General features: G+C 42.2%; 1 protein-coding gene across 3 annotated transcripts in view; it reads left to right on the top strand.

The window, feature by feature from the left end:
- The window catches only part of LOC117270964 (synaptotagmin-14), a 71,733-nt gene that overhangs the window by 4,887 nt on the left and 52,438 nt on the right, over positions 1-14,408 (top strand). For 2 of the 3 annotated variants that reach the window (XM_033649007.2, XM_078173897.1), the window contains 4 exons: positions 2,432-2,479; positions 7,113-7,180; positions 9,662-10,624; positions 10,843-10,980. In XM_033649007.2, coding sequence (XP_033504898.2) covers positions 9,718-10,624; positions 10,843-10,980 — 1,045 coding nt within the window. In that variant the 5' untranslated portion in view covers positions 2,432-2,479; positions 7,113-7,180; positions 9,662-9,717. Of the gene's footprint in view, positions 1-2,431; positions 2,480-7,047; positions 7,181-9,661; positions 10,625-10,842; positions 10,981-14,408 lie in introns of those variants that run through there. The other variant, XM_078173896.1, reaches the window with a different exon arrangement.

Raw genomic sequence — 14,408 nt, 5'->3', positions numbered from 1 at the left:
CTCTAAAATCTGTCAGTTAAAGGTCTAGTGTGCAGGATTTAGTGGCATCTAGCGTGAGGTCGCAGAACTAAAGCCTTCTCAGGTTCCCAAGCATGTAGCAGAGTTTCAGTGGCAGATGCAAAGATGTAAATGCCCCAATTTTGAGGCAGCGTTTGGTTTGTCCATTCTGGGCTACTGGAGAACAATATGGTGAACTCCGTGTGACAAGACCAAGCCCACAGGAAGTGTGTTGGGCTATGAAGCCAATATTCATAATGGCCAATCAGTGGAATTATAACTCATTCAAATTAGCAAAGCGCTAAACTGGAAGTTAGTCATTCAGCCTGTGAAAGTAAGACACTTGGCTGCACTCAGTCCAGCTTGGTCGCACTTGGCCACCATGAGTCACTCGTGCACCTGCTCAATGGGCTGCACAGTGCTGAAGTAGTGCCAATCATCGCTAGATCATCTGGGTAATTTTATACTTGGCAGTTAAACCATTTTGGCTTCATGTGCCGCTGTTCAACTGTCATAGGAATGAATAGGGCCCTGCGTTCAAGGCTGTATTCATGGCCAATATTCATATTGGCCAAACAGTGGAATTACAACTCACTGGTCCGTCATGTGATGCCATTGGGCCCGTAAAGACTTTTTCCCATTGACTTACATTGTAAAAGAGACATCAGCAAATCAGTGGTTACATTTTTTTGATCATTACAGTCCCCTGGAAATGATTTGTTCCTCTATCAGGATGAAATCTTTTTGTTCTGACAACATTTGTAAAGTCTAGAAGAGCCGCTAGATTAAATCATTTTATCCCCATTTAGTAACGGAAGTAAACCCGAAGTAGTCAGCTTGGCCGGTGGACGTATGCAATGTGTTTGATCTATAGGCCCAATGATGCGGACACAGCGCTGATCATCTGGCTAATTTCATACTGCAGAAATAGAGCTTTTTTGGCTTCATGTTCCACTGAACAACTTTCATAAGAAAGAACGGGGTCCCTCCTTTAATGCTGTATTCAGGTCTGTTAATATATCAATGGATCGGGCCTGCACCGCATGTAGATATTAATGGCTCATTCTAAGGTAACAAAAACACAACAATTCTTATTTTGCAGTGATCATACACTAATTTAAACATAGTAATGAATATTATATTATATTCAATTGCTGTTACTTTTTCGCCCTAAATCCCACAAACTGGACCTTTAAATATAGTTTGAACCTGGAACCACAAGACCATTAGCTTAGCTTAACTTAGGAGGTAACAGCTAGCCTGGCTCTGTCAAAAGATTAAAGAAATCTACAGAGAATCATCTTCAAAGCTCAACAATGAACACAGCAAAGAAATAGTCCTGCATTTACCCTCCACCATAAATCAAAAACTTGTAGTTTTTGTATTTTTGTTTTGTATGCTTGTAGGCTAGCTGTTTCTCTTGCTTCAAGTTTTTGTGCTAAACTAAGCTAAGCTAAGCTAAGCTGAGCTAAGCTAAGATGAGCTAAGCTAAGCTAAGCTAACTGGCTCCAGGTCTATATATGACAGAGTTATCAGTTTTCTCAGCTAACTCTCAACCAGAAAGTGAATAAAAAATGTTGAGCTTTTCTTTTTAGCCAGACTCCCTCAGTATGCATTCATGAATATTCTGCCTTCACTACGATCACCCGCTCAGTATGTAGATATAAACGTCTTATTCTAAGGTAACAAAAACACAACAATTCTTATTTGAGATTCAGGTGATCATAAACTAATTAAAACATAGTTATGGATATTATATTTCAATTATGCCAATTTATCACTCTAAATCCTACACACTGACTGGACCTTTAAATACAGTTTGAAGCTGGAACCAAAAGACTGTTAGCTTAGCGTAGGAGGAAGCAGCTAGCCTGGCTCTGTCAAAGGTAAAACAAATCTACCTAGAAGCACATTTAAAGCTCAATAATTAACACGGCCAAGAAATAGTCTTGCACATACCCCCACAATAAAACAAAAACTTGTGTTTTGTGTATTTTTTGTTTTTGTAAACTTGTAGGCTAGCTGTTTCCCTTGCTTCAACTTTTTGCGCTAAGCTAACTGGCTCCAGGTCTATTTATAACAGACAGATATGAGAGAGTTGTCCATCTTCTCAGCTAACTCTCAGCAAGAAAGTGGCTAAAAAATGTTGAGCTTTTTTTTTTAGCCATACCCCCCTTTAACATGCATTCACAAATAGATTCTACAGTCATTTTTTCTCCTTTTGATGGCACAGTTATGCTAACTTGATGTTCATAATTAGGCTAGTAATTTGATTGTGAGGTTTTTTTTCTCCGGTGGTTCAGATAATTAGTTTTATATTTGTTGTCATAATCATCTACCAGCTTCCCTAACCTGAGGCCTGAACATATGTTTCTACAGTACGTGGAATAATATTTCTAACCTTTGACTTCATTTCTCTCTGTCTCTCCTCCAGGAGGGGGGAGGAACTGTGGTGTTCATGAGCTCATCTGTGCCAGACGAGGTAAGGCCACGGTACAGCCGAGCACTGCACTTGTGTATCTGCATTAGCATAATGGTATTTTTTTTTTTTTTTTTGTGTGTGTGTGTGTGTGTGTGTGTGTTTGTTTTCATCCTGAGCATAATTCGTGCTTGGCTGAATTCCACAACATCACTTTAAAAGCACAAAGATCGCCACATCCAAATGCAGCTCTCAAACTGCCTTTATTCGTGTGAATTTCTCACTGAAGTTTTGTGTATGGAAAGTGCCTCCATATAGACTTCAGAAAGCATAATGTCTGTGAGTGAATTATGCATGGCATATCAAGTTTTGGTTCACTTCAGCAAAAGAAGGCAGCTGTGTGTTCATGATTTATTCAGCAGCGTGGAGGTTTTGTTTCGTATCAGAAGTCCATGTGTAAGCAACATTTCCAGATTGCCTACCTACTTTTTAAACAAGCCTGCCCTACAAACTACAACCAAGTTGAGTGTGTGCGCTGGTGTAAAAGCTTAGAAGTGGGATAAGTTGTTACATGAATGAATTAATGTTCCCAATGAGGATATTTGACATAACATGACAAAATAATTTGTTTCCCCTTTCGTCTAAATGGGCTCACGTTTCTCTGAGGTTATTATTCATTCGCTGTTTGCTCATTGAATGGCTCAGTGGCTGCGTTCTCATGTTTGTTAGTCAGCGTGCCAGAGTCATTACCTGGAAAAAAAAAGAGGCAGATTGAATCCTGAGGCTCAGTTCAGAGTCATGAGTTCAGCCTGAGTTCACACGCAGTAAAAAACAGATTTATTTGCTTATGTTTTCTTGTTTATTCAGTCGAGACACACAATTTGTACATGCACACACTCAATGAGGATGGGATAGGGTGATAGAAGGGCAGACAAGGGGAGAGGGAAGTGGCTGAAAACGGAACTTTAATCTGCTCTGCTGTTAGGAGAAATATCAGGCTTTCCTGAGAGTGATGGGTATTATATAAAAGAGCTGTCTCAAAGGCCGGCTCGCTACCTCTCCACTTTCCAGTATGCATTGACGGAGCCATCAGGTTACCTCAGGTGTCTAAATTATTCAGCTGTCGTTGACATTTACAGAGCAGGGCCATGTATGAAGTGTCCTCATGCCCCGGGAGCACAGCCATAAGCTGTTCATTTCGACAGTGCCCGATGGCTGCGGAGGTTATTCTGGCACAATCAACACAAGTGTCTGCAGTGAGAGTTGATACGTAAGCCTGTCAAGTGCTGGCCCGGACTAAGTGTAAGGGATTTATTACATGTCGGATTACTCCAGAGCAGGACAACTTTGTTTTTCCCCCCTCGTCTTAGATCACTTGCTATCTATAGCAGCAGTGAGTACTGATAGTGCTTTTTGGGAACAGCTGGCGTTAAAGAGGATATTCATTTGGAGAAGGTAAGCCTCTGCCGCCACATCGCCTCTCTTATCTCTCTCTCCGACTTCTCTTGCCATTCTTGGGAGTTTAGTATTCATCACTTTGGCAGTCTGCAGCAGCGCCAGTTGTCAGGCTGCAGTGGTCTCTGCCTGTTGCCATGGTGAAACAAGTACGTCCGTAAGTTCAGTCTGTAGTCAGGAGGGTTGAGAGACTGTGCCTGTGTTTTTCTCTGCGTCTCTCATGTTAGTGCTCTCAGGGTGGGTTTTACACTGCTGACCAATTTATTCAGTGACTGCTGCAAAACACATGCTGCAACATGTGGGCTGCTTCAGCAGACGCATCCACCTGAAATGCACCATCGTTTTATGTCTTTTTATAACAGGGCTGCAACTAATGTTTATTTTATCAGCTGATCAACTGTACCTATAAAATGTCAGGACATACAAGTTCCTTAACTCAAGTTGACGTCTTCGAATAGCTTTCATTAACAGCCTAAAACACATTATTATCAATTTTCTATCAGACAACGAAAGACTGTAAATCCTCACAACTGAGAAGCTGCAACTTGGGAATATTTGGTATTTTTCCTTGGGAAAAAAAAAGACTAAAAAGGAATAATAGATTATCAAAATAGTTGTTTTCTGTCAATCAGGGTGACAAGTGGGTAGAGCAGGTGTCCTATATATGGTTCAATTCCAGTCTGCAGTCCTTTGCTGCATGTCATCCCCTCTTTCTCCCCCTTTTATGCTTAGACTCAACTAATTGATTAATTAAGTAATTGATTCAGCACTAGTTGTTTACTCATTTAACAATGAACGCCACGTTCAGATTAAAAGTCAAGAGTGTTACAGACTGACAACATGAAATATGTAACACCAAATATGTCAGACACAAACAAAAATGCAATTATAAATAACAAATAAAATAGCCATTTACGTTGCTGAGTTTGGCGAATGTATCTCAGTAGAAAGAAAATAGTTCCTCCATGAAACTGCTCACAATAAGATCTGTGGATTACCTTGAGTAACCAGGTCATGATTTCTGGAAAGAGTTTTTCAAGTTTTTTGTTTTTTGGCGCTTTGAGCACCACAAGGCGAGTGCCATTTAGTTCAATTATATTTGAGAGAAGGCAGACTTCTCCAACACTCAGCAACTCAGCCCGAAACAATCCAGGTCGATAAATAGCACTACAGGTTTGAGTAAAAATATGTATTTTTGGATTTTGGGTTGAAATGACCCTTTAAGTTGTAAAACAGAGGACACCATCGAAAGCAAACCACATATTCAAAGACAGCACACGCCCTGGCCACTTCCTGTTTGAACCACTGCTGTCCAGCAAGTGGTTCAGGACAATAAGATTGAGAAACACCTTTTACTGCAGGGCTGTGGCCTCCATTAGTCATACCCCTCTTGGCACATTATAGGGACTGTAACCAACACAACATTCCACACAAACAGGACTAATAATGTCACTTTTTACACCACTGTTAAATCCTGATGCTGCTTTTATTTATTCTAGTCCCACTTTTATTTTATTGTATTTATCCTGCTGCTGCTGGTTTATTTATTCTGGTGCTTCTTTCAGTCGGAGTTTTGTCTTTATCTGGATGTTTTGTTCAGTTAGTAGCCAAACAAAGTTTCATTGTACCTGATCATATAGTGACAAAACTATATATGTTAAAAGTAGAAAGTCCTTAAGGATGAAGACTGATGTTGGCTTGAGCTGCTGTAATATAAACTTTCCCAAACACAATATAGGGCAAACCGAAACTCCGATAGCATCCAGGACACAGTGAGAGAATACAACACAGTGCTAGTCGAGAACCAAGCCTTTTCTGGACTTGATTCACCTTCTGCATTTATAATTCATAATTATCTATTAGGTGCAATAATTCAACTGCTGGAATATTCTGTGCAATTATTCAACTTTTCTGTATACGACTTTATCATGCACAAAGTGTTGGGAAGCCCTTCTGTGTGGAGTTTGCATGTTCTCCTTGTGTCAGCGTGGGTTTTCTCTGGGTACTCCGGCTTCCTCCCACAGTCCAAAGACATGCAGGTTAACTGGTGACTCTAAATTGTCCGTAGGTATGAATGTGAGTGTGAATGGTTGTCTGTCTCTATGTGTCAGCCCTGCGATAGTCTGGTGACCTGTCCAGGGTGTGCCCTGCCTCTCACCCAATGTCAGCTGGGGTAGGCTCCAGCCAACCTCCAAAGTTTTGCCCTACAGCACCACACTCACCATCTCAACCTGCGGAGAAACCCACGGTTCTTCTACAGTTGCTAAGCTACGTTCGACAATCGCTGCTCAGGGGAGGGGTTTAAAGAACAGTCAATTTTAAAGCACTTGTGTGGGTGTGCAAACCCGTCAAGATTGGTGTTTCTAATACAACTCTGAGGGATTCACTGCTGAATACGTCCATATAATTGTGGGATCAAAAAACTGTACGATGTGGTGCTCAAATTTAAAATCCAGACACCGCACATCACACAGCCTCGCCTGCAGTGAGCTTCATCTCAAGCTGCCCTTTCCACCGAGGCATTTGGTCTTTGGAAATACCATTCATGCCTCATTGTCCACGAACTTCCCCTTTTTCTTCAGCTATTACACTGCGGTGTGTCTGCGTCGTAGCCTATTAAAGGCAGGCCCAGCGCGGTTCGGCTGGTTTACGGAGCCTACGTTTCAGTTAGATACAGCCCCTTTGAGGCTCTCATAAAAATAGCACATCAGCAGCGCTGCATGGTTACATGAAGTATGGTTGGCCTACATACACTGCTGTAGATTGTATCTGGTGTGCCTTTGAAGTGGAACAACCACTGACTGTTAAAAAAGCACAACGTTTCCCTGACAAGGCAACAGTGGAGGAGTTTGATTCCAAAATAAGATGCGAATCATCAAATGGAGTTATTTGTGGTATCAAAGTGCGGTTGTTTACAGCTTTAAAAGCATTGTGTGCATCATATTTTAGCTTGCAGCCCTCTGTGTTTGTTGTGTGCTGTATTTATAGCCTTTTTGTGTAAATGTAACTGTTACCTCACACCTCCATAATCAGTAAATGTTTGTGTCTAATTTTTGGTTTTCTCTTTTTCTGTCTGTCTTTCCTTTTCCTCCCCCATCTCTCTCTCTCTCTCTCTCTCTCTCTTTCTCCCTCCCTCTGTATTCCTGTTCTTCTGCTCCTCAGTCTCTCCTGAGCTTCTGGGTGTCCTGTCTTCCATTGCAGCCTTCATGGTGTTGATGGCTCTGTTTTTTCTTTACCTCAGCAACAAGCTGTCAGTGGAGAGTCCTGACGATCTGTCACATCTCGGTGGCTATAAGAACAACCAGCCAGGTACTCAACACACATGTAGATCTACAACAGTGGCTGCATATACACACACGTTAGGATGATTGTTGGGCTTGTTCTGGTTTTATGTTCAGACCTTGAAGTTTACCCTGATGTCGTCTCAGACACATGTCCAATGTAAAACCAAATCAAATCCGAGAAAAAAAGCAGCTTACTGTTCATATGCCGGGTTTGTGGGCTGAAATGGTGAAATGGGTGTTCTTATGACCTGGGACAGCAGTCCTCCAGAAACAAAAAAAATCACATAAAATGGCCTCAGTTAACCTTTTTATTTCTTATCCTGACATGTTTCAGCAAACATCATCTCCAGGTGTGATGGAGTGTCACCACACTGAACAAGAATATACAAGAGAGAAGGTTAAACACTTTATATAGTGTTAATTTGCAAACAGAATTTGTTCCATAAGTGGTTTCAATGTATGTTTGTACGCTCAACTGTGAAGCTGTATAGCTGTGTATTTTTTCTGTATAATCCGAGGTGTGTGATCATGTTGTCATTTATTCATAGTTCCTCAATCAATTTTACGATCAAAGGGGTGTTGATGTTCCATTAAAAAAGTTCTGCACGGGATATACCTTTGGTTCCTCCCTCCTCGATCCTTGTTTAATGGATGGAAACATAACTTGATGATGGCGGACCTTGATTAATATTCTGGTCTGGGACCAGAGAATAGCTTTTTTTTGCATATGACATCATACATCCCAGCTGGCCACAAATGTTGCCAGACATTGATACTTAGTTGAACTTAGGTTGTGATACCACTTGACCAAATTTCAATGTCAGGACAACGTCTAATGTCAACGTCAATTTGACATAGAATGCTGATGACAGATAACGATGATAGTATTTTGTTGGTTTTAAGTTGTGTTGTTAAGTAACCAAAATCCAATGTCTTCCAAACATCTCATTCCCATGTCATCTTGACGTAGAATAACAGCATTTAGTTGTAAAGTATGGAGAACAAAACCCGACATCTGCTAGCCTCATAATGTTTACGTCTCCACAACTTGAAATTCTAAAATCTTTAGACATTTAAAATATAGTCAACAAAATAATCATCGTAACCAAAATTTTACATCTGTCTGATGGAAGCGTCCAACGTCTCTCTGACGTCTGGTACCAACTGGGATCAGTGCACTGTCCAGATGGAGGGCATGCAACTGGAGGCAACGACCACAAACACTGAACTAATGTCTATGACTAGCGCCGTTTACGGCTGTTCCAGTGGATCAAATCGAGAAAAAAACGAGAAGTAAAAAAAAATCTGTGATGTGAAATGTGGATCGTAAACCTCCGCCTTAAGTCTGGAGGGGCACAGTCAGCTAACGTCAAACATAAATGTTAGAGCTTTGTGTCAAATTTGTCGACCCAGATTTTAACAGTGCTCTGCCAGACCTCTGAGAATGGGTGACCTAGTGGCTAGAAAATGTAGCTGAAGTTAGCTAATATTAGCAAGTAGCCTGATGCTAGCAGCGCATTCAATTTTTACGCACATTTATTCACCTGGTAAAAAAAAAAGATGGCAGTCTGACTTTAGTCCCGAGGTTGCGGACCCAACTGCACACAAGATAGTTCCAGTCCACTAGACTCTTGTACGCTTTCATCGGCTAGCCCAGTAGTAATACAGTAACGTTAGGACATCTGCAGCACGAGGTAATTTATTATGATGATCGTAAAGCACACGGGTTGAGAGCTTGCTGACATGGCTGCACATGTGTCACGTGTCTTTCTGTGCTGATTGCTGAGTTACAACAAGCTGTGGACTGATGGGCCCAGGGCTCGCTGGGTGTACTGGTCTGAGGAAATAATCAGGATATGCTGATGACAATCTACCAACAGGAGGTACTGCTGAGGGCCAGGCATGAGCAGTTGTAGTATCAGGGATCCGGCCTGGTGGTGCTGATGTTGTTCATATTGTGTCCACTTTGGGCAAACTGGTCAGGTTATAGGAAAAATCCCTTTTCTTTGTTTCGTACAGATCACATCCAATACAAGTTTCAGTTTTCTGAGGATACCTGCTGCCTGCAGGTTCAGCGCTTATAGTCATTTTCCTTTATTTGCAGTTCTTAGAGTATAGATTTATCACTTCCTGCCTTCCATCTGAATTCACACATGATTCACATGATTGCAGACAAGTTATAGTGGAGGGAGGATGGATAATTACCTGATTGTAGAGCACTCTGACATGAGAACAGAGTTAGTACTGGAGAAAATGTAAAAATGAAGTCTTAACTGAGGCCGTAGCTTGAGATTGTCATGTGTTTCTGAAGTGCTACTGTCCCACTTCATAAATTAATGTTCATTTTATTGTGACTCTAATGTTTGAACATGAGAAAATCACTGTGAGAGAGCTCTTGTACAAACGTGTTACAATCTTTACAGTCACCATATTGGTGTGTGTACATGTGTTGGTGTCAGCACACACTGATGGCACCCCCCTGCTAACAACCACATGTCCGTGTCAGTGCCTCTGATGAGCTAATCTAGTGGTCAGCGTGGTGACAGGATCCCCGACTGAGAGATGGCCTTCTTCAAGAGCTTCCAGCAGAACCTCCCATCTGTCAACATTTCCTCCGTCCTGGATGCCGTCACCAGTCGCGTGGACGACCTGGCCAACGCCGTCAGCGACGTCACTTACGCTGTCAGCGACCAGCTGACTGAGCAGGTCACCACTATAATCAACAAGGTGCAGGACGAGGAAGATGGTGAGAACGCCGGCGGCCAGGAGTCTGGTCAGACGTCCACGGCACAGGAAGGAGGAAGCAAAGCCAGCAACACGTCCTCAAAGACCAACCAGTCCAGTGAAACCAAAGAGGCAGAGTGCGCCCAGAGCCAGCTGGAGTGGGAATGGAGGGACGGGTGCTGGCGAGTTAAAAAGACAGAGGCCGAGTTGGCAGAGGAAGAGAAGAGGAAGCAGGAGGAGAAGGAGCTGCAGGAGAAGAAAGAGCAGAGGAGGAGAGAGAGGAGAGAAAAGCAGCTGGAGAAAGAGGCAAAGAAAAACAAAGAGGAATCCCAAGACAGAGAGAAAGAGGAGGGAGGTGATGCTTCAGAGAAAACAGACACCAGTGATGGACGAGACAGGAAGGCAAGTGACAGTGGAGAGCACGCCATTGCTCAGCCAAGAGGTGATGACTGCGACAAAGCCCCTCCATCACCTGGTCCTGACACTGAAAGCGGGTCAGCAAAACAGAATAAGCAAACAGAGGACAGAGAGGAAGAGGAAGAGAAAAGCCTGGAGAGAGAGGGAGATGATGAGGAGGAGGCTGAGCTCTCTAGATCTTCCTCAACGGTGAAAAAGAAAAAGTCAGACAAGAAGAAGAAGAAGAAAGAAGCAAAAGAGGGTTCAAAGAAATCTGATGAAGCCTTGGACGTGGAGAAGAAGAAGGAGAAAAGGAAGAAAAGCAAGAAGAAAAAGAAAGGAAAACAAGGTTAGATGGTGTGCTGCTTCTGTTTCACGACCTGGGTCTCTTCTTCTTCTTCTTCTCTGAAGCTCTTACCTTGAAGGACCTTTTCCCAGCCTGCTGTGTGCCAGTTTCAGCTTCTGCATCTCTGCTCCTGTGTCCTGCTTTTATTCAAACGCTGCACATGTTGTATTTTGTAAGACAAATGTAATGTTTGAACTGGAGTCTCCGTGTGCTCTGTCCAGAGGGAGTTTTATCAGACAGCGAGGAGGACAAAGGCCCCGAGGCTGTGGCCCAGCAGAACACGACTTCTGCGTGGAGCAACAAACACAAACAGTCCGCTGAGCAGGGAGGCTACAGCAGTGAGGCCTCCAGTGGGCGAGGTGAGAGCACGCTCAGTTATACAACACAAACACTGCACATCATAAAACATAAAGGTTACAAAACACACAAGACACGCAAGATGAAATATGATGAAAATATAACACAACATGACTATAAAAACAGAGATTCAATTAATTGAAATGTCTAAAAATAAAATGTAATAAATGCAATAACAACATTAATAATTTCAAGTACCTATTCTGTGTACAATGTACCATTGTTTCTTAATTTCACTTCTATTGATGTTGCCTAAAAGGTCAAAATGAAGACATTTATATCAGTTTGATATTTTCACATTTTACACTTCCCGTCACTGTATGTCCCTTTCTAGTCTGTGCTGAGCCGTCATGTTACTTTGACACTTTGAAACCTGAGAAAATTGGCTAGATTTTTTTTTTAAACTAAAGAATAAATGACACAAAAAAATTAGTAAAAAGAAAAAAATTAAATACAAGAAAATTAGTGGGGGAAAAAAAGAAAGTTAAAAACAAATAAACAAGGAAATGACCTGGAAAGAGTGCTTAAAATTATAATAATTCTATAAAATAATTTTAAAATCTAATAATAATAATAATTATTATTATTATTATTATTATTATATTTTTTCCTAGCTTTTTTTCTTATATTTTCTATTTTATTTTATTTATTTTTTGCAATTTGTGGGACATTTTTTACCATGTTGCTCATCACCTTTTTCCCCATGTTTCTGAAAGAAATTGCACCAATTTGCTCAGGGTTTAAAGGTAGGATCTGGAGGATTTTCAAACAAAACAAAATATAGACATATACAAATGAAATCCTGCTTAATCATCACCTATGGGCTTCTACTTGTGTGGTGGTGACTCTGTTTGCAGAGCTCCTGCCCTTTAACTGTATTTTGATGTTTTTGTGAGCTCGGACCGCTTCTGGGCGGAGATTTCCCCAGCCAATGAGAGAGCGCAGGTGCCGTGCCCGAGCGTGTCCGAGCGTGCACCAGCGCGAGCCTTGCCTGAACCTCTTCTGTGAAGCCTTCTTCCGTAACTCCGGGCTCCGTACACCCAGGAGAGTTGAGCTTGATAGGAGGGGCCAAATTTGAATGTGTGTTTACAAACAGCAACTGGAAAATCCTCCAGACCCTACCTTTAAAGGTTTAAACACTTGCGAAAGGCATCTGAAAGCACAAGAAAAGTGATGTCACTCCAGGTATCAAAGGGTTAAAGGAAGACTCCCCCCCAAATGGTTTATAACCCAGCCCCCACTGTATTTGTATATCAATTACTTACCCAATGTTACCTTGAATTTGTGAAGAAAACGTAATTGTTCTTGCATGCCTCCAACGGAGAATCCAAAAATGGAGGAAATTCTTGATGTACTGGAGTCGTAGGGGTTTGTGTTTAAAAACAGCAAAACTATAATAAACCATCTGGTCGCAAACTCTCATGCATTATAATCCAAGTCTTATTTATCCAGTCGTATGCTCAGTACTCCCCAAACACACTAATTTTTCTATAACATAACTATCTAAAAAACGTGCGCATAAATAGTCTCACACAGATGAGTGGTGCATCTCCACTGTTTTTGAGAACGTGTTCCCCTACAACTTAAGTTCATGAAGAATGTTTGCTTTCGTGACGCCCCACCCTTAGGTGGCCCTATGGGGCAAACAAAACTCCAACACTGGCCCAAATGACCACATAAACACCTTTAAAACACTCAATTCCATGGGATTTATTAACAGATAAAACAAGCAAACAAGACAACAAAAATCCCAAGCTGAGAGGCAGCAGAGGCCTCCTCCATGCCAGGTGTGATGCACCTCGTTAGGTAATGCAGCTCACCTGGGCAGATCTACAAGGGAGGGAGAAGGGAAAGTAGCTTTTTACAGATTCTTCATTCACACTGGAGTGTGAGTTCCCAAATTTAGAATACATGGTGTCATTTCCGGTGTTTCTGTGACAGTGTCTCTGTACTGCTCTGGTGAATTCTGCTAGCCTGCTTTCTCACCTCAGTTGCTTTAACGCTGCTTTAACGTCTACTTCAAGTCATAACCCACACTGGTTCTGTTTAAGCACTTATAGCTCTCCTTCTTTCTACGACTTTCTCGCTAATCTCTTAGCTGTTGTTTGCACGCTCTTAGCCTTGTTAGCTACTTTAGCTTAGCCATGGCTTCTCCTTCTCCTGCTCTTTCTTGCCCGGTGTGCCAAATGTTCAGTTATGCCTCTGCCTCCTTTAGCGACAGTGGTAATTGTAATAAGTGTAGCTTATTTGCTGCGTTGGAGGCGAGGCTTAGTGAATTAGAAGCGCGGCTCCGCACCATGGAAAACCATTCAGTAGCTGCGGTAGTTAGCCAGCCCCCTGTAGCCGGTGCGGAGCCACATAGCATAGCCTTAGCCTCAGCTAACTGTCCTCCGGTAACTCCCGTTCAGCCGGGAGGTTGGGTTACGGTTCGCCAGAAGCACAGCTCCAAGCAGAATCCCACGGCTCACCACCAGCCTGTTCACGTTTCCAACCGCTTTTCCCCACTCAGCGACACACCCGCTGAGGATAAAACTCTGGTTATTGGCAGCTCTATTCTGAGGAACGTGAAGTTAGCAACACCAGCGGCCATAGTCAAATGTATCCCTGGGGCCAGAGCGGGCGACATTGAATCAAATTTAAAACTGCTGGCTAAAGCTAAACGTAGATTCAGTAAGATTGTTATTCACGTCGGCGGCAATGACACCCGGTTACGCCAATCGGAGGTCACTAAAATTAATATTGCCTCGGTGTGTGAATATGCAAAAACGATGTCGGACTCCGTAGTTTTCTCTGGACCCCTCCCAAATCTGACCAGTGATGACATGTTTAGCCGCATGTCATCATTTAACCGCTGGCTGTCCAGGTGGTGTCCAGCAAACGATGTGGGTTTTGTTAATAATTGGCAAACTTTCTGGGGAAAACCTGGTCTTATTAGGAGAGACGGCATTCACCCCACTTTGGATGGAGCTGCTCTCATTTCTAGGAACCTGGCAAATTTTATTAGTAATTTAAATCCCTGACAACCCAGAGTTGAGACCAGGACAGAGAGTTGCAGTCCTAAACGCCTCTCTGAGCTTCTAGTTCAGTTACCCAGCCATAGTTTTCATAGTTTTATACAAACGCTGTCTGTCCCCCGACCACCTAAATTATTTAAATCTAAAATTAAACAAAGAGGAGTTGTGCATAACAACCTCATAAAAATTAAAACCTCTTCTGTGACAGAAAGACAAAACAGGAGAATTAAATGCGGACTGTTAAATATCAGGTCTCTATCGTCTAAAGCAGTGTTAGTAAACGAATTAATATCAGATAATCATATTGATTTACTCAGTCTCACTGAAACCTGGCTGTGTCAAGATGAATATGTTAGTCTAAATGAGTCCACTCCTCCCAGTCATAATAATACCCACATTCCTCGAGGAGGAGGAGG

This window comes from Epinephelus lanceolatus, chromosome 13, assembly GCF_041903045.1.
Source record: "Epinephelus lanceolatus isolate andai-2023 chromosome 13, ASM4190304v1, whole genome shotgun sequence".
Lineage (NCBI taxonomy): Eukaryota > Metazoa > Chordata > Actinopteri > Perciformes > Serranidae > Epinephelus > Epinephelus lanceolatus.
The sequence above is the reverse complement of the archived record's forward strand: the minus strand, read 5'-3'. Positions and strand labels throughout refer to the sequence as shown.